Source organism: Anguilla anguilla, chromosome 13, assembly GCF_013347855.1.
Source record: "Anguilla anguilla isolate fAngAng1 chromosome 13, fAngAng1.pri, whole genome shotgun sequence".
NCBI lineage: Eukaryota > Metazoa > Chordata > Actinopteri > Anguilliformes > Anguillidae > Anguilla > Anguilla anguilla.
Genome location: NC_049213.1, coordinates 28,750,296 through 28,769,165, shown reverse-complemented (window position 1 = coordinate 28,769,165; position 18,870 = coordinate 28,750,296). Strand labels below are relative to the sequence as shown.

At 38.2% G+C, this 18,870-nt stretch overlaps 1 protein-coding gene across 4 annotated transcripts in view; it reads right to left on the bottom strand.

The window, feature by feature from the left end:
* cntn4 (contactin 4) overlaps nt 1-18,870 on the bottom strand; it is a 147,188-nt gene that overhangs the window by 55,605 nt on the left and 72,713 nt on the right. For all 4 annotated transcript variants that reach the window (XM_035389277.1, XM_035389276.1, XM_035389278.1 and 1 more), the window contains exon 6: nt 240-443. In XM_035389277.1, the coding sequence (XP_035245168.1) occupies nt 240-443 (204 nt within the window). The remainder of the gene's footprint in view (nt 1-239; nt 444-18,870) is intronic.

Sequence of the window (18,870 nt, the reverse complement as noted above, 5' to 3'; positions counted from 1 at the left end):
GTTATTCTAGATCTCCATTAAGGCATCTGCAGCGTTTCCATCCACATGAAATGCTACCAATTATATCAGTCCTATCCATTAGCATGCAGTGCATTTCACATAGTAAACGGTTCAGGCTATTTTAAGAGCTTGTGATATGACAGGACTATTCACAGTATCTCGGAAGATATGGTAACATTCAGGGAAAGAGGAAAAGGCGTGTTTTTGAAAGTGATATGTACTGTAAGCAGTGTTCTCACCATCAGTGCGTAGAACCAGCGGAGTGCGAGGGCCCTGTACCCGGGTTTTCGTGACAGTGTTGGTCACCACACAGGTGTAGTTGCCCACGTCCGATGGCTCCACCTTTGCGATGTAAAGATTCCCATTTTCCTGAGACACGAAGCGGCGGGTGTCTTGCTTCACAAATGATGGGTATTCATTGAAGATCCACGCATATGACAGCTCTAGGAAGAAGAGAGAAGAATGCCTGATGACATTTGCTTGGCACAACTTTCTTCCGCAGCTGACGTGGATGATGAGCTATGCTAACTCCTTGGCCTGTACAGAGTATCAAGGCTATGACAGGGCAATATAAAATGGTGTGACTGACTGCTATTCTAAGTCATTAATGACTAGAAGATAACCCAGAGCTCTGTGATTATCTGGCTTCATGTCAAATAGATTCATATATAGGGCTTGATTCAGGCAAACCCACCAAGCATCTTAAGGAAGTACAATTCAAGCAAACCAAAGAAAAATTATATTTCTTATATAATAAGAGTCATAGAGAGTTCATGTGTAATATGCCAATGATCTCGGTCATAACATCATCTGAAAAACAAGAGCTAGAGGCTAGAATAAAATTAGGCTTAAGTTTGTAGAGATCTACATTCTTGTGAACTCAGTTGGGTGGAGACTTAGTATTAATTACTTACACAAGGCTATCTATTTTAGAAAGTGGACTCCAAAAGATGAAGCTGACGCACAATCCTATAATTACTTTGCCATCACAAATCTGTATGGGGATCATGTGGACAATAGCATCACCTTGGCTATGCTAACCCACTGCAGGGCTCTAATCCAAAATTGAACCATGCAATGTACGGCACACAATAACCAAGGATGTTATTAAGGCAATGGGAGGCTTTTCAGGAATTTTATAAACCCATTGAATGGAGCAAGGAGTTCAAAGTGGTTCAAAAAATGGCAAAAAAAAACAACAACAAAAAAAACACGCCCAAATATAGCAGTTGGCTTTACAAAAATCTCTATCAGGTTCACAACACAAGGCAGAAAATACTGAGCCACAGTCAAAGAATAAAGTCAACCAGCGGTAGTTTTTGTTGGCAGGTACAGTGGCCATTCTAAAACTATAAATGTCAACAGGACTTTCATGTCCTATCAGTGAGTCCAGACATAACAGAAACGTAAAGAACATAACATAATTTTGAATAGTGACCTTTGGGAAAAGGAATTTTGCTCTTTGTTGGTTCAATGCCCTTAACTCATAAGTTCATCAGGCCAAAATGACGGAAGAGAGAAGCCACCCACGGGTCAGGTGGTTGTGAAATATGTACTGTCAAAATCTGTATATCCCTGCTACAATAAATATTTATTTTTTGCTATACGCACTAAAGGGCGGATAAAATGACTACCATCATACAGTAGCTCTTGTCTGATTAAGTCTAAAAGGCAATGTGACATCAAATAAAAAGGAGCAGTAATTTGGCCATATGTAGTGTGATTATGTGTGTGGTTATTATACGTATATCGTTTGTATATTGTGTATATAGAAAATGCAATAGAGCCAATCCATGCAAAATCACTAGAAAAGCTGCTGTGTAAATAACTTCCCCCTTTCTGTTAGATGCCCATAAAGAATTAAGCACAAGCAAAGTATTTGGCTTCCAAATCGCAAAACAAATTCTGCATTTTTTTCATGATACATCATGATGGCAAAGGCCTTGAGACATTTTACAAGAACGCATTTCCTTCATTTCCCCTTTAATGGTGAATTCTGACGATCTGGCAATAGGGAGGAAAATGTCTATGGAATCCATCAAGAATCCATCGTGCTGTAGTACTTGCCAATAGGTGTTATTTTATTTGAAGAATGCTGGAGCGGTTTTTAATGAGGTGAACACCCGCAAGCCTCTCTACAGCTTCTTCCCTTCAGAGATTCTAGGACTGCAGACTGTCTTGGGCTGCCAGGCATGGTTGTGCTTTAATCTAGTAGCAGCACACACACCATTCACTGGTCCTTAATCTCTGTTCCTCTCACACTGTCCTCCACACTGGCACCCAGGCTGAGATCATCACGTCCCAGTTAGCCACAAGTTTCTCCTAGCAGGGTACGCCTGCTGGAGGTGGGATAATTCTACACAAATTAAACCTTTCTTTCCACCTTTCGAGAAAATCCATTTTTAAAATTTGTAGACAGAAGTGCTCAGTTGGCTACATATTTTCTAAATGCAATGTTCGGAATTATGCTAATCAAGAGCTGCTGAGTTCTGAAGCCCCGCTAATGAACAGGCATGTACCATTTCCCTGCTGAGCCTTATCAAACCCATTCGCTCGTTAACAGGCTGGTAATTAAACAAAACAGTCTTGGAGGATTCCTCCCTGACTCTTTCTGTCTGCTTGTCCATTTATCACTGTGTGATTCTACCCTTGCTGCAGTTCTGCAATTATCACGTGCAGGAGAGGATAACCACACAGTGTATAGGTCTGCCTTTTGCTAGCTCCTTACTGTGCAGTTGAACATATTTAAGGACACAGCACAACATGAAAACACATTATTTTCACGGAATATGAAAAAATATGCTCTTTTTCCAAATCTTTCCTCTATTACTTTTGCTTTCATTTTACTTTTTTCTTGCTTTTCAGAATAATTCACAAACAAAATAACAGCAGACTCCCACGACAGACACAAAAGCAGTTTAGTTTACAAAAGGGAGAACTGTAAACTACAGACATGTTTACTCCTCTTAAATGTAATACTTATGTCCCTAAAGTCCATCATGAAAGCCTCATCGGTGTGACATATATTAGATTTAAATTCAGGTCTTTGGCTTATATGGGTCCTACTGGGTTTATATTGCATTTGAACCACAAGTAAATGCACTTCGATTTGGACAGTGTAACTTTGGCACTAGGATTTTGACAAGGGTTCAGAGAGTGCAGCAATGACAGGTGGACACTAGTGGCAGAACATGTATTGTACAATCTGTAAGTGTTAAATGCAAATTAATATTATTCAACTGTTGAATGTCTCACTCATTAACTGTGATTCCAATTTAGCATGCACTGTATGAGTAATACATTAGTGATAACTTCAGCTGTACGTTGTTAACTAATTGTAGTTATTTTAGGGTTTGTAAGTCACTCTGAATATGATTGTAAATGCTTCTTACATAACATACAGACTTTTCTTGATTTTTTTTATCAAGAAAGTTATTGATTATATACTTCTATATAAATAAGAAATAGCCATCCAACTAAGTCTGTACAGGTTGACTGTTCAACATGATCAAAAGTATTTGTACACCCCTTGGTCTGGGGCTGTTTTTCATGGTTTGGGCTAGGCCCCTTAGTTCCAGTGAAGGCAAATCTTAATGCTACAGCATTCAAAGACATTCTACACAATTCTGTGCTTCCCCAACAGTTTGGGGTAGACACTTCATCGTTTCAGCATGGAAATGTCACACAGCAGGCACTACAGCAAGGTCCATATAGATATGGTTTTGTTGAGAATGGAGTGAAAGAACTTGACTGGGTTGCATATAGCCCTGACTGAATCCCCATCCAACATCTTTGGGATCAGTTGGAAAGCCAACTGCGAGCCAGGCCAAATCGGCCAATCAGTGCTCACCACTAATGCTCTTCTGGCTGAATGGAAGCAAATCCCTGCAGCAATGCTCCCACATTTGCTACAAAGCCTTCCTAGAAGAGTGGAGGTTGTTATAGCAGCAAAGGGTGGACCAACTCCAAATTAATGCCCATAATTTTTGATGAGATATTGGATGTCTGGTGTCCACATACTTTTGGCCATGTAGTGTATGTAGTCATTCTAAAATGTAGACCATGACGTTATACTTTTACATTATCTATGGACAGCAGTGCAATAGACAAGCACACATCAATACAACATGGGATTAAACCAATTAGTAGGAAAGTTTATTTCAGTGCAGTAAAAGGCTGTCAGCCAAAATCTACAATATATGAAAACAGAAACAGTGTTACTTAGCAAGGACAAAACAGGGGTGCGGTGGACACCTTTCTCAGTTATCTCAAATATATGATATTCTTTAAATATTTTTTCCCAAATATCAGTAGTAATGTAATACTTCCAGAGCATTTCAATGAAAGCTTCAGGTAACAATTGTAAATGGATGTGCTATGATCTATTGTGCTTCAGGAATTCTCTGTCCCACTTGAGAGGTAGTACTGCACCAACCTGATACCATGGTATTCTTTAGCATTTTTACCATTAAAAAAACTTTTGGATAATAATTTTCACTCCAAAACTGAGAAATTCCAAGTACATGGCTGCCTTGTCTCATCTCAATGTCACTTATGTAAGAAACACTAGACAAGGCCCGTACAGCCCAGTGATACACTCACCTGTTACACCAATGTCTAGTTTTTAAAAAGTATACTTAAAGAGACCGAATGACACTCTAAACAGTGACCTGTAGGTTCTTGGTGACTCACTAAACAGTTTTAAAATATAGATGACTTCAAGGAACCTATTGAATTCAAGACCACCTTAATCCCACAGGATGAAACGAATTGTGTTTCACCACAAAAGAACCATTTCTTGGATATAGGGCTCAGACTGCGCTCAGAGTAGGTGCCTCGGGGACAGATTCTTTGACTTGTAAGGCATCTAAACATGACCTCCACAAACTTGAACGGACAGACAAATATGTATGCCAAAATAAATGAAGCCAAACTTAATTAAATGGAATTTGTAGGCACTGAGGTAGAAAGACTTTCTATGAATTATTATTTAAAGGCACAAAAACTGATTTTCTTAAATTTGAATATGATTTGCTTATACATTTCACTAAAAAAATAGGAGCAATCTAATAAACAAGTAATTTTCACTGAATCTTAAAGTGTAGTGCTCAAGAGCTGAAATAAAATGAGGCCTAAGGCCTACTCAACATCTAACGGTTCAATATTACATCCATCATTGCTAACATTACATGTATCCATTATGAGAATCAGATGGTGCATATTATAAGCTGCCAATCGTCCTCTCATAAACCATGTTTCTCATGATTAATGAGAGAATCTACATATGGCTGTAGCTTAAAGATGAAAACCTGAATGCAGTTTTACATCAGAACTTTAACAGAGACTGGCATGTAACTGACACAGTTGAGTGGGTATTTCCCTTTTCCAGCTGTAATGAGATCAGGGATATGATTTTGGTCTCTGTTCAATAATAATTCAGCATAATATGTACAATATAAATGGCCTAACCAAATTCCACACTACCAGTACCAGTTCTATTCAGACCAGGTGTTTTCACATTTTTTTCTGCAGAAACTTTACATTTTGATTTTGACGTGTGAGTCAAATTTGAGACAAACGATTGAGTGAGTCCAGACATTTTCTAATTTTTCACTGTGATTTTAAACTGATTTAGACTGCATAATGGAAATTCATAAGTAAAACTACTACTTTATTTACAAGGGTTATTTGATATGATACATGAATTATGCTCGGTACTAGAACATTCTTAAGGAGAATGTCTGGTCATCTGTCTGTGAACAGTAGCTGAAGCGTAATTGAGTTTTGCAGCAAGACAATGAACCAAAACACATACCATCCACATCTGAATGGCTGGAAAAAAACAAAAACATTTCGGAGTAGTAAAAGTCCTGACTTGAAACCAATAGATATGCTGTGGCAGGACATGAAACGTTAATGCTCATAAACTTGCCAATTTGTTGGAATTGAAGCAGTTCTACAAAGAGAAGCAAACTAAAGTTCCTCCACAGCAATGTGAAAGACATATCAAATTATAGAAAGGGTTTGGTTGCAGTTATTGCTTCCAAAGGTGGTGCAACCAGTTATTAAGTTTAAGGGGGCAATTACTTTTTCATGTGGGAAATATGGATGTTTGATATAACCTTTTACATTAAATGAAATAATAATTTAAAAAATGTGTTTGGTGTTTACTCAGGTTCCCTTTTTGTCTAATATTACACTTGTCTAAAAAATCTGAAACCATTCAGTGTGACAAACATGCAATAATAGAGGGAATCAGGAATGGGGGAAACTTGTTACGGCACTGCAATTAGCAGGTTACACTGCACAGTGCTACAGTAAGCTATTAGCTTGACAAAAGCAAGGCTGATTCTCAGTACTTCTGTGGCAAAGTGACAAACAGTGGATTACAAGAATGTTAATATCAGCCCAGCAGGCAAAATTAGATAAACAGAGATAAAAAGAACAGTGAAAATAAGCTTCCACACAAAGGACTTTTCAAATTTCAAATGCTTGCCTGAAAATCTTTTCCAGTCAGGCTAAACAAATAGAATGCATTCACCATCTCTCTCTCCCTCACTCTCTCTCTGTTGTTCTTCCTGTATATGTGGTGCATTTGTACAATGGTTTCCTTCTTGCTGTGTTATTGCAGGTAGAAACTGAAATATATGTTTGTACTTTGCTTTGTTATTCAATAAATCCACATAAATGAATCAAATTCTCAATCTGAAGTAAAAAAAAAAACCAAAAAAAAAAAACCCCAGGTGGCCTAAAACTTTCGGCCTGTGCTGTGAGTATGTATGGCATGTTATGTATATATGTGTATAATCTATGCATGTCTTTCATCATTTGGTTTATGGTCAGTCTCTGAAAATGTGTGTTGAGACCAGTTTGCTGTCAGTCTCCCTGCATTGTAATTATTTCTCCAATGGTTCTGAAATTAATACGAGTGTATATGCAGAGCTTAATGACAAATTATTTAAACCGCTTACACAAGCATTCCTAATGTGCCTATTACTGTCAGTGTTCTCAGCCAACAATTAAAACAAGCATCTTGGCTATGTTCATGGTTCCTAATGTGATTAATATCTACACTCAGTGGGATAGCACTGCCTTCTCCTGCGTGAAACCCACAGGCAAAGCCTCTAAATATGTAATGGTTGAGTCAGTGTTTTAAGGCCCATACATATTCAAATGTATATGAATAATAATCAGACGGAGAAAACAAAACAACAATCAGTCAATGCAAATGGAACTACAAGTTGGCCTACATTCAGATAAGTTAAACTGATGCACTTTCGTATCTTCATGAGGCAAGTCTGTATATCTTTATCTCATATTATCAATGTCATTGCTTTCTATGAATATTAATATTGACACAGCTGCCTGATCATCTGGCATTAATAATACATGTAAAGCTTACTCTGACAACAGTATGCATTTTTAATTACTGCGTTCAAAACAGGATCATCTGAGCATGCTGAGAATGATAAACAAAAACAAGAACAAAAAGGTTACTAATTGTTTTGTTCAAAGTATGATCATCCCCAGACAAAAGCAGTGGAAGTACCATTATACATCTTGCTTCCTGGAGGAGGTGAAGCAGAAGGCAATAAAATGCCCTGAAGAGTTAGATAAATGAAAGATTGATTGTGATGGCTTGCTCAAGGTAATGCAAAGTTCACTACATACAAAACCTACACTATAAAAAGCAGTGTGGCAAATTATTACATAAAATGAAACATTGGATTAATTCGGGTTTGGAAAGTCATGTTAAAGCAGAGGGAAGTACGAAGTATTCATTATCTGGACATGAATCACTAAATGAGAGACTACGGCCATTCATGCCAGAAGAGGTCACAGCATTTGATGTACTGTCAACCTCAGTGCAATGTGATTCTCCAGATATGGATCCTTCAAATATTTTTAAGTACAATTTGTAATCAGACATCACAGCATCCCCCTGGAGCAAATTATGTCATCTCAGTCAGCCTGGACTCCAAAGCAAGTCTACTTTTCATCCAATAAATGTGCACATTCAAAGTTCAGTTTTTATTGTGTGCATATTCATATCGCTTCATAGTGTGTGCATTATCAAAAATGCCTTGTGTTGTATACAGAAAGTGGCCCTAGAGTCCAGTCTCACTGAATGCTGGATGGTACAGTCCACCCTCTATCGTTGAGAGCATGATGATAGAGTTCAGCCTCCGTTGCTGAAAGCAAAATGGTACAGTCCAGCCTCCATCAATGCAGTAAGCAATGTAAAAATGTTTCCTTTAGTCCAGCCTCTATCAGCAGGTGGGCCTAATCCTGTCAACAGCAGCCTTTGATCAGATGTCCCCCTGGGTCTATGTCTCTGGACAAACCCTGAAGACAGGCACTGACACTGGAATTGTGTTGGACAGTACATTTTATGTTGTTACTGTACCCTCTCAAGAAGGAAGTCTATATTTGGCTTTGAGAGCTCTCTTTACAAGACTAGACGTGATGCACATGCTCTGCATTCTTAAAGCCCACGGTGCTTGGGCAAAAAAAGACAAAGAAAGAAAAAAATGAAAAATGTACTGTATGTGTTTCTGTTCTGGGTGAATGCACAGCAGAAGAAGTGATTTCAGTCTTGAGTACACCTAAAAGGCCTCGTTCCATTAGAGAGTGTAGGTCAGTCGCATTAGGTCCTGAACTAAACACAGTAATTGAGCAATAGAAAGACCAACATGGGGACACACAGACAGCCCATTAATGCAGTGTACTCTGAGCAAGAGTGGAAGTGACAGCTTTTCAACTTCAGATGCATCTCTGATCTGAAGTGACTAAAGGACCTAGAGGGACATAACAATTTTATTCTCTACTGCAACTCTCAGGGAGCGACACACATACACACGCACGTATACACACTCACATTACAGGCACATTCAGAATTATGACCTCATTACAAAAGCACTACTGCCCCTCCCCAGAAAAAAAAGGCATTCTCGTTCTACGGAACTATTTTACCACAACCAAGCAAAAACAATTACAACCACTGATGTTAAAACGTACTCGAAGTGACATGTTCTTCCAGATAGAACAGCTGTATGTCAAAACAGTGAGAATGGACAGACGTCAGAGCAGGTTGCAGGGATGGAGATGACGTGGCGGAATCTGAAATGGCGAAATGCATTGACCCGGCTCTTTAGTCGGCTGAGCGGAGCAGGTACCACACTGGGGCCTCTGCTGCAGAGCAGAGGAGCTCAGTGTGATTAAAGCTTCTCAGCAAAGCTGAGGATCGCTTCATTAAGGCTCTAATTACTCTACACCCTCTCCCCTTTCATCCCCTCTCATTGTTTCTGCAACAATGGCCTATTAATCATAAAATGATGAAAGAAAATAACCAGATCTGGCTCATTTTTCTGAGTTCTACTGTTTCTCGTCAACACACAGAAGTTACTTCAGGACGTATCGGCATGGAACGAGTGGGATTTTTGACAAATGCAGGTCTTGGGTGCTTAAAGAGGAGCCATGTGAAGCTGCGATGCTTTTTCAAAAGAAGCTGTTCTGACAGCAGAACAATAAGGACAATACATCTTATTATCGCTGAGATGTAACATGCTTTGCTGCCCTCTTGGCAGGGTCCTACCAGGAAAAGATATTCCTAACCTCAATGGGATGCCCTGGCAAAAAAAAGTTTCAAATAAAGTAATATTAAAAAGTGAAGCTGATGCAACATTGTTATGTTTGAAATGACACCAATTCTCTCCCTTGAATGTTAAACAAGAGATGAATATAAAACAAATCTGGTAATAATTGCCACTGTGTGCCAATAAATGCCATTGAGTCCTTGTCAAATTCGCAAGCTGAATTCAATCTCTATCTAAGGAACGCTGATTGATGCCCATATCAATTGCAGAGCACGTGGCCATGGAAAACCTTTCTCTGAATGGGAAAAAATGATCCAGGCTATAAGAATGAACCGTCATCTTTACAGAGAATAAACCTATTTGGCATGCTGCATGTCATCTTTAAATACCTGTTTTACATAACATTCTAATCTCTGCAATTTATTGTAAATATAGACAATAGTAAAATCTGATTCATGACCTTCCAGAAAAATAACAGATACATGTTCTCCTTTTAAGGGATTGAATGATGGTAGTAATTGCTTCTCAGCTTTAATTCTTAATGAATTAGCCTAAACAAATCATGCAGGCTCCAGTCCATTTACCTGTTCGATACCAATCTCAATGTGACCTGGGAAATCTTCTCATCCTAGATTCTATGTATTTAAAGGTGTGGATCAATCATCCATCTGTTGTAGATAAGATAATGCCAGGAAAATTCTAATTCAAGATTTAAACAGTCTATATCTGGCGCTGAGGCCTCATTCAAATCATTAGTAAACATGGCTATTGACCAGTTCTGCTGTTCCTTTTGATCTTTTTATATCACTACTAATTGATTTTAGTGCCAAAATACCATTCTTCAAGACACTGTGTGATGACCATTGTTTATTGTAGTTAAAATGTCCGGAATGCTGTATCCATTCTGTAATCATTTGAGGTTCACTTTTGATGGCTAACATATTAAATGCTCACACCATCGGTTAAAATAGAAAGGCTATGTAGAGTGGGCATTATAGTCACTTTGTTTTTTTTGTTTTGTTCTGAAAACTCATTTAAAATCTCTGCTCAATAAAATAGGCTTAATATAATATCATATTTGTTCTTTATGAATAACTATTCAAAAATTTGGATTAGGTATCACAGGTCCTTTCAACACCCCTGCCAGCACTCTTGGCACCGTGTAATTGCAGAGATCCCTCATTCCCACTCATTCAATACAAATGTAAACAACACCTAAACATCACAGTGCAATTACAAAACAGGAAACTCACTAATGCTCAGGAGTATCATAGCCTGGGCTCACCTAGTGCTGAATTCAAATTGTGTGAGCACCTACCTCAATGTAAATGTAGGTAAACTAGACTACTATGTGGAATGCTATATACAAGCAGGCAGAAATCAACATAAAACACAATCCCTCACCTGAAAAAAATAAATAAGTCTTACCAATAACTGGACATATGAGTCACCCCAACAATATAATTTGCCGCAGGTGGTCAAATAGCACCCTTGACCACATGTGAATATGACATATTGAAACCAATGAAATCATTATTTACATAACAAGAGAGACAAGGAGTAAGAATTGTCAGTATATGAAAAAGTATTATTTGCTATATTGCTTGGTTAGAGCTACAGAGCACCAGACAGTGTGTCTATGAGTCACGCTTATTAAATATCATTACTCACTACAGAAAGCAATTAAAATAAAAGTAATGGTATTATCTAAATACATAGTTTGAGCTTGCTACACCCAAACTACATCAGACTGGGGATCACAGGCTGTTTAGTGGGGAACCCCGAAAGGTAAACACACTCCTGTTAAGTAAGAACAATGACTTATAAATGGTACTGGATAAAATACAAAAAAAGAAAAAAAAGAAAATCAGTACAGGGATGCTGTTCAGAAATTTCTTGGCTGTTATCTTTCAGTGCACTGAGAAAAATTGGGGGCCTGAGCTGCTGGAGCTTGGCTTTGAATACTGGGTCCTGTTGTTTTTTTCTGTCCTTATTTTTCCTTCCTGTGCAGCTGACATGTTATTCCTTGAGGACTGAAATCCCACTGTCATCACAGGGAGTGTTTGTGTGGCGGTGCAGGGAGCCTAGGGATATGACGTGTGGCTTGTGTCCAACAGAGAGGAATGCAAACCCCCAGCGACACAAAAAGAGATAAAGGGGGGGTGGGGGGGTGGGTGGGTGGAATACAGAGGGAGAAACAGCACCAGGTGTTGCACTTTCTCTGACCAGGATGCTTTTCCTTTGTAACACAGCGCTGTGAAGCCCTCAGACACTAGGGTACCCTAGAGTACACTGCTCACGTGACGTTGCAGATATTGATGATCATAGAAATTAAATTGCTGACTTATACTTGTACATTTCAACTGCTTCACCACCAACTGTTGATTGTTGTTAAAAGTTCAAATGTATCAGTCCAGTTCCCCGGTCCTGAATGTGCATTCATTTTTATTGATTACTGAATTACATGGATGCTTTTTGGAAAATGAAAATGAATTGTACAAATAAAACTGTATAAAAGTTTGCTTTACACAGGAACGTCTAAAGCCGAGTCTAGGTAAGAGATAAAGAAAAGAGGCATGGGCTAACTTGCATCACAATACAAATGTTTTATTGTTAAAATATTATAATTATAATATTATGTTATACATTTAAAATGCAAGTGCAGACAGCTGTGTTTCATCTAAACATTCAAAAAAAAAAAAAGACATACCATATATCCATGGGAGAAAAAAAATCATAATGTGACCTAGCAAATAACGCAAAAGTTTTAACATTTCATACTCAACAAAACGCCAGCAGACACTTAATATCCCAACAGAAAAAAGAATATAGTCCACTAACTTTGGCAACTCCTTTAGCTGCAATAACTTTAACATGTTTCCTTTAAGTGTTGATAGTCTCTCACATTGAATGGAAGCCATTCAGGTCTACCTTTCTAACTAACTGTTTCAACTATTAAAGGCCAAGTTCACTATCTGAAGCATTTCAGTTCACTTCAGTGTTTTCAATTGAGATCTGAACAATAGGCCACATTTATCACAAAAACAGTTTGCTGGCTTTTTACTGCACTGCAGTGGTGATAAAACTTACAAGAAGTGCTAGTGTTTTGTAAGCCTTTATTTTTCGCCTTGTGAGGCTAGGGTGATGTATCTAGCACAATCCAGTGCCACTAACCCATGCAGTAACAATTGATTTTTAACCCTTTGAAGAGTAGGTTTTTTGGAATGCAGCAGGCACCAGTTCCCATATGACTGGAAACGTCACCTACTGGACCAAATTGCGATGCAGATTTTGGTGCTGTCTACTAACGTCATACACTCACTAGTCCACTTGTTAGCAAGCTAGCTAACATTAAACTTGTACAAAATGACGAAAGCTAAAGTATCTAAAGTGTGGCTGTATTTTACTGAGAAGGATTCAAGTAATGGGGCCTTTGCAATAAAAAAATAAAAAAAAAACATTTAATGTTGTCGTTTGCTCCTTCTTTAAAGAAGGCAGACTACTGGTTCAGGTTTGAAAAGTGTTGTTTTAGCAGGGGTATTGTCGAAATGTGAATGATTCCCATCCCTAATCATGAAACAATATTATATGGGGTTTGTACATTATATGAAATGATAGAGAAAGGATTTCAGAAATATAAACATAACTGATTATGATTGCTGTGCTTTTCCCTGTTTTTGCCTTTTGTTTTTATTTTCCCTGTTAAGCACTTTGAGCTGCAGTCTGTATGAAAGGTGCTATACAAATAAAGTTATTATTATTATTATTATTATTATTATTATTATTATTAATAATAATAAATTAGTTTCCCACAAAGCTTATACAGCTGTAAAAGATATATATATATATAAGTGTGAAGTGTCTAATTATACATGGAATTCTGCAGAAAACAGGAGCAAAAACAGGAGCCCACCCCCTACATGCAAGCACTATTGTTTTTGTAATTCCAAGTCATGCACTACCGGTGCAAGGCGCAATGAAAAAACCCTGCTGATACAGTTGTCTTTCCACTGCTGTCTCCCTGTACCTATGGTGATCTCTTTCTCAGTTCAACAAGCTAAGCAAAACCAATGGCTGTTTTCTCTCCTCCTGCAGTCCGTAGATTATGTACAGCTCAATCTGCATGTTGGAGTGCTCCATGCGGCAAAGGAAGGCCTCTGCCAGCTGTCTGCTATGCATTATGTGTCCCCAGACGGGCACTCTGGCAAGGCTGAGCCAGGCAGAGGCTGGGGGATATACAAAGAGTAAGGGTCCCCGCGGCTGCAGCCCATCGGTTAAGGCTGCAAACATAAGGTAATGAATACACATATGCAGCAACTTCATTTGATGAGGTGCTTCCCATGAGCGGCTGTGCTATTTAATCAAGCGGGGCCCCATGAAGTCAGTGACTAGTGTGGCATGGCAGATCATCATCATCGCTTGTCACCAGCGGTCATCATCTAGTATGAGGCGTGCTCCGGGAGGCGGGAGACCGAGGAATTTGCGCAGTTCCAGCCCAACACACGACTGTGTGCTAATTAGTACTGAACATTTCCCGTTCGCACAACTCACTTAGTATACTGACCAGTGGAATGTGTGTGTGTGTGCGTGCGGTACCTCAGTTACAATGCATTAATTATATATTTGAGAACACAATTCTCAATTCAACACATTTCTGAGGTGTTACCTGACTATGTGTTTTTTACCACGTTTTTTTCCTTCTAATTCTTTCAGTTGAAAGGAAGAGCTGATTTTCTTGCTTTAATGCCAGAAAGCTGGCAACATGATAAACATGATGGTACAAACAAGTGCTTTGTGTAGCTCAAAATATGACATGTTGACAAACTCTGGTGCTAAGGGCCCCATACCCTTACATCTCTCACCAGTACTGCAACAGAACTGTTTAACTGTGTAATGTCTGTACAGTCATGTACACATATGTGTGTTGGATCATTAACAGCATCTGTTACTTCACAATAACATTACTCCCCTCTCCTCCTAACATTTCTCTCTCTCTGTGTCTCTCTCATACACACATGTGCACGCGCATATGCACGTCACATGATTAAATACGGTACACATGGACAATGAGAACCGGTCACCAGTAATATATATTTTCCTGAAATAAAAATTATATATATTTCCTCAAAATATTTACATATGAATTTTAATGCAAACATGCAACAAAAAAATTCAAATCCTAGCTTCCAAAAAAAGCTTGCAAATGAATCATCACATTTAAATGATGCTATATTATTGAAATGAGGACAGGTGGTTATTGTCTATATAATCAAGAAATTCAGCCAGCACATTTCAGTCACAAAGCTTTGAAATAAAAGGAAAAGAGGCTCATTTGAATTAAATACCTTTGACACAAGTATATCTGTCAAAAATAGCTGCCATTAAGCTAGAAGAGCTGTTTCAAACAACTTCCTATACATGGTACAGTATATTGTCCTATGCAACAAGTTTCAACAAGAAATCCAAGAAATAATGGAATTGTGATACTGCAGTTACACTTCTTACTTAAGAATACATAATTGAAAATAAGACATGAACCCAATGGAACATCAGTGGGAGCAGCTGAAGAGGGAAAAGGCAAAGCATCAATTAGCATCAACAGATCATCTATGGGAAGTGTTCAGAAAGTGCTGGGATGAAATGGAAGATGAGGTGTTGCATAGGCTGGTGGAATCAATGCCAAGCAGAGTGAAGGTGGCAATCGAGGAAAAAGGCAGAAACACAAACTACTAACAATTTCTGACTTTAAATAAATACATACATACTTTTTTACTTGCATTATTAAGAAATAATTCATGAACAAGAAGTATAAGAGTGTCATAATTGCACACGTATAGGTGTGTTCAAGTGCTTCCTTAGTGCAGGTATAAGAGAGGCATTTTCAGTATGGATTCGAGCCTTTTGATTGCCGTTGAACTCTGTTATTGACTTTTGCCAACATAAGGACCAGAGTTGTTGCAATAAAAGTCAAGGAAGCCATTATGAGTCTGAGAAATAAAAAAAAAAGAAATAGAGACATATTCCGAACCATAGGCTAACCAAAACCAACTGTTTGGAACATCATTAAGAAGAAAGAGAGCCCTGGTGAGCTCTCTCTCTCTCTCTCTCTCTCTCGCTCTATATATATATATATATATATATATATAAATATATATATATATACTTTTGTTCCAAGAACATTCTTTGCAGCACGGACTGAACTAGGTGTTGGAAAAATTCCTGATGGATTTTGGTCAATACTGACTCAATAGCATCATGCAATTATTTCAGATTTTTCAGCCACACATTCATGCTGCAAATGTCCCATTGCATCTCATCCCAAAGGTGCTCTGTTGGCTTGAGAACTGAGAAGTGTTCAGGCCACTGGAGCAGTGAAGGCACTGTGATGTTCATGGAACCAGCTTGAGAATGTGCATGCCTTATGATATGGTGCATTATCCTGCTAGAAGTATCCATTTTAAAAAGGGTCGACTGCGGCCATAAAGGGATGCACATGGTCAGCAAAAATCCTTAGGTATGCTGTGGCATTCCAATGATGCTCAATTGGGTCTAATGTGTGCCAAGAAACATTCCCCACTCCATTACACCACCACCATCACCCTGCACTGTTGACACAAGGCAGGATGGAGCCATGGATTCATACTGTTTATGCTAAATTCTGGCATCAGAAATCGAGATTCGTCAGACCTGGAAATTTTTCTCCAAACTTCAATTGTCCAGTTTTGGTGATCATGTGTTCACTGTAGCCTTAACGTCCTGTTCTTAGTTGACAGGAGTCAAACCCTGCATGGTCTTCTGCTACTGTAGACCATCTGCTTCAAGCTTTGATGTGTTGTGCATTCAGAGATGCCCTTCTATAGACTACTGTTGTAAACAGCTGTTATTTGAGCATCTGTGGCCTTTCTGTTAGTTTGAAAGAGTCTGCCCATTCTCCTCTGACCTCTCTCATTAACAAGGTGTTTTCACTCACAGAACTTGCTGGATAAACAGAACTGGATGCGTTCTGTTTATCGCACCATACTCTACAATCTCTTTAGAGACCGTAGCACGTGAAAATCTCAGGAGAGTAGTTGCTTCTTAGATGCTGGAAGCATCCTCTCTTGCACCAACAATCATACCACGGTCAAAGTCGCTTAGATCATGCATCTTGCCCATTTCTAATGTTTGGTCAAACAACAATATGTCTGCATGCTTTATATATTGAGTTGATGTCACATGATTTACTGTATAATGTGTCATTATATATAGTTAGTGGCTACTGAGTATATATAATAACACTTTTAAATTATGCACTTCACTGACTAAAAATATTAAGTAAAAATGCAGGAAAAAAACATGAAAATAGTTTTTTTAATTTTTTTTGTTTGATGAATAATAGACAGTGTGGATATCATATGAATGTTTAAAATGCTCTGGTCATTACTTATTCCCACATATTAGCCAGATGCATCCTGACCCTGTGTCCTGCAGTTATTTGCTTTATTAACATAAACAGACCTAGAGAACAGGACAGATGATAGCAATACAAAATGGTGCTTTTCTCTGCACCCGGAGTTCTGGGCAATGCATGCATATAAATCGAACAGAACAAAGAGGGATTGTCTCCTTTGCACTTTGACGGGTGTTAGCTTTGAACATTACTAAATTCACTGAGCTCAGAATAAGCCCATCTCTTTGCAGATCAGGCAACTCCTTTCAAAAGAAATTCCATCAATTTTGAGACATCACACTCTTAAAGTGAAGAGGAATACATTTTCAGAGGCCTCTTCAGATTCAGCAAGACATCTGCAATAATTTAAACTATTTTCAATTCACCACTGTGATACGTAAATCGTAACAAATGTGCAAATGTGACATCTGCATTGGGCATGCCAGCAGCCTGCCAAGCTTTCATGAAAAATCTTTGGGGATAGACTACACACCACATATTGTTCCAAACCATGTTGATCAGTAATTTCCCTCTGTTAAGCCTACCCTGCTTTACTGTTCCTAGCAGAAAAGATAAAAGAAGCATAAGAAAAAAAAACAACAACTGCAACAAAGCTGAATATAGCAAAACAAGTGTTTGTAAATAAACAGTCATTACGTGTGATTACGTACAAAAATAAGACACCACCTACTGAGACACAAGTGGCTGCTAGCACAGGCAGCCCAGAGGGATCACAGCATTGACAAAAATAGATCAATTTAGCATAACTCCTGTTCATTCGGATTTGACATGTTAACTAAGAGGATCATCTTCTAATTAAAAACCCACTGCTAAAATATCCTAATTTACAATTCTTTCAAACCACGAGGATCTATTACGGTCTTGATTTCATTCAAATCAAGATCCTAATGGATATGACATTTGACTTATGAAAATATACATTTCATTAATGACCGCATCACAGTCTTCACTTAACTCAGTCATAAGGAAATAGATAAATCCTGTTGATAGGAGATGTACATGTACAAAAAAAAAAAATATATATATATATATACATATATTTTTAAATGTCTTGGATTAGTTAAATTACATAGCCACTCAGGTAAAAACTTGATGAATTGCTCTCCGGATGTTAGCCGAAGAAAATATTTTCCAAAATAGAGTCACTTAACTCTGAAGGTCATCTAGGAAAACAATAGGAGCTAAGCTTTGCAGTAAGTGTAAAATACATTTTATATGACATTATATGTACTTATATGGTGGCAAAACGAGGAAGAAATGTAACACCACACACAACATCCCAGGACAGTCATCACTTTCCAAACTTGCTTTTATAGAAGCTTTTCTGTGCTTCTGGGGAGCAGTAGTAAGCTGGAAGCTGAGCGGGTTGATTTTGGAAGGAAGCAGCCAGGTTTGACTGACAGTGTGTCAGTTCCTTGCGCTGTGTGATAAGCTTCTCTTTTCCCACATAAAGCTGCTAGTAAGTACGAAGTGCTGGCACTATGAGTGACAATTTTACTTAGTTTTAGAGATTTTATTTTAAATGATCAAACACATATATACTGTATATATATATATATATATATATATATATATATACAGTATACAGTATATACAAACAGATGGGTGACAAATTAAAGGAAAAACCTGAATAAGGAACATAACGAATGCAGATTCTTCCATACAGGTGTACTGCATGATACAATTAAGCAATTAACATCCTATCATGCTCTGTAGTATGTATAACAATGCTCAGTTGACCTAAATTCTGGATAAAGACGGCAAGAGGAAAAGATTTAAGTGACTTCGAAAGATGGTTCATTACTGGGGCACGGATGGCAGGAG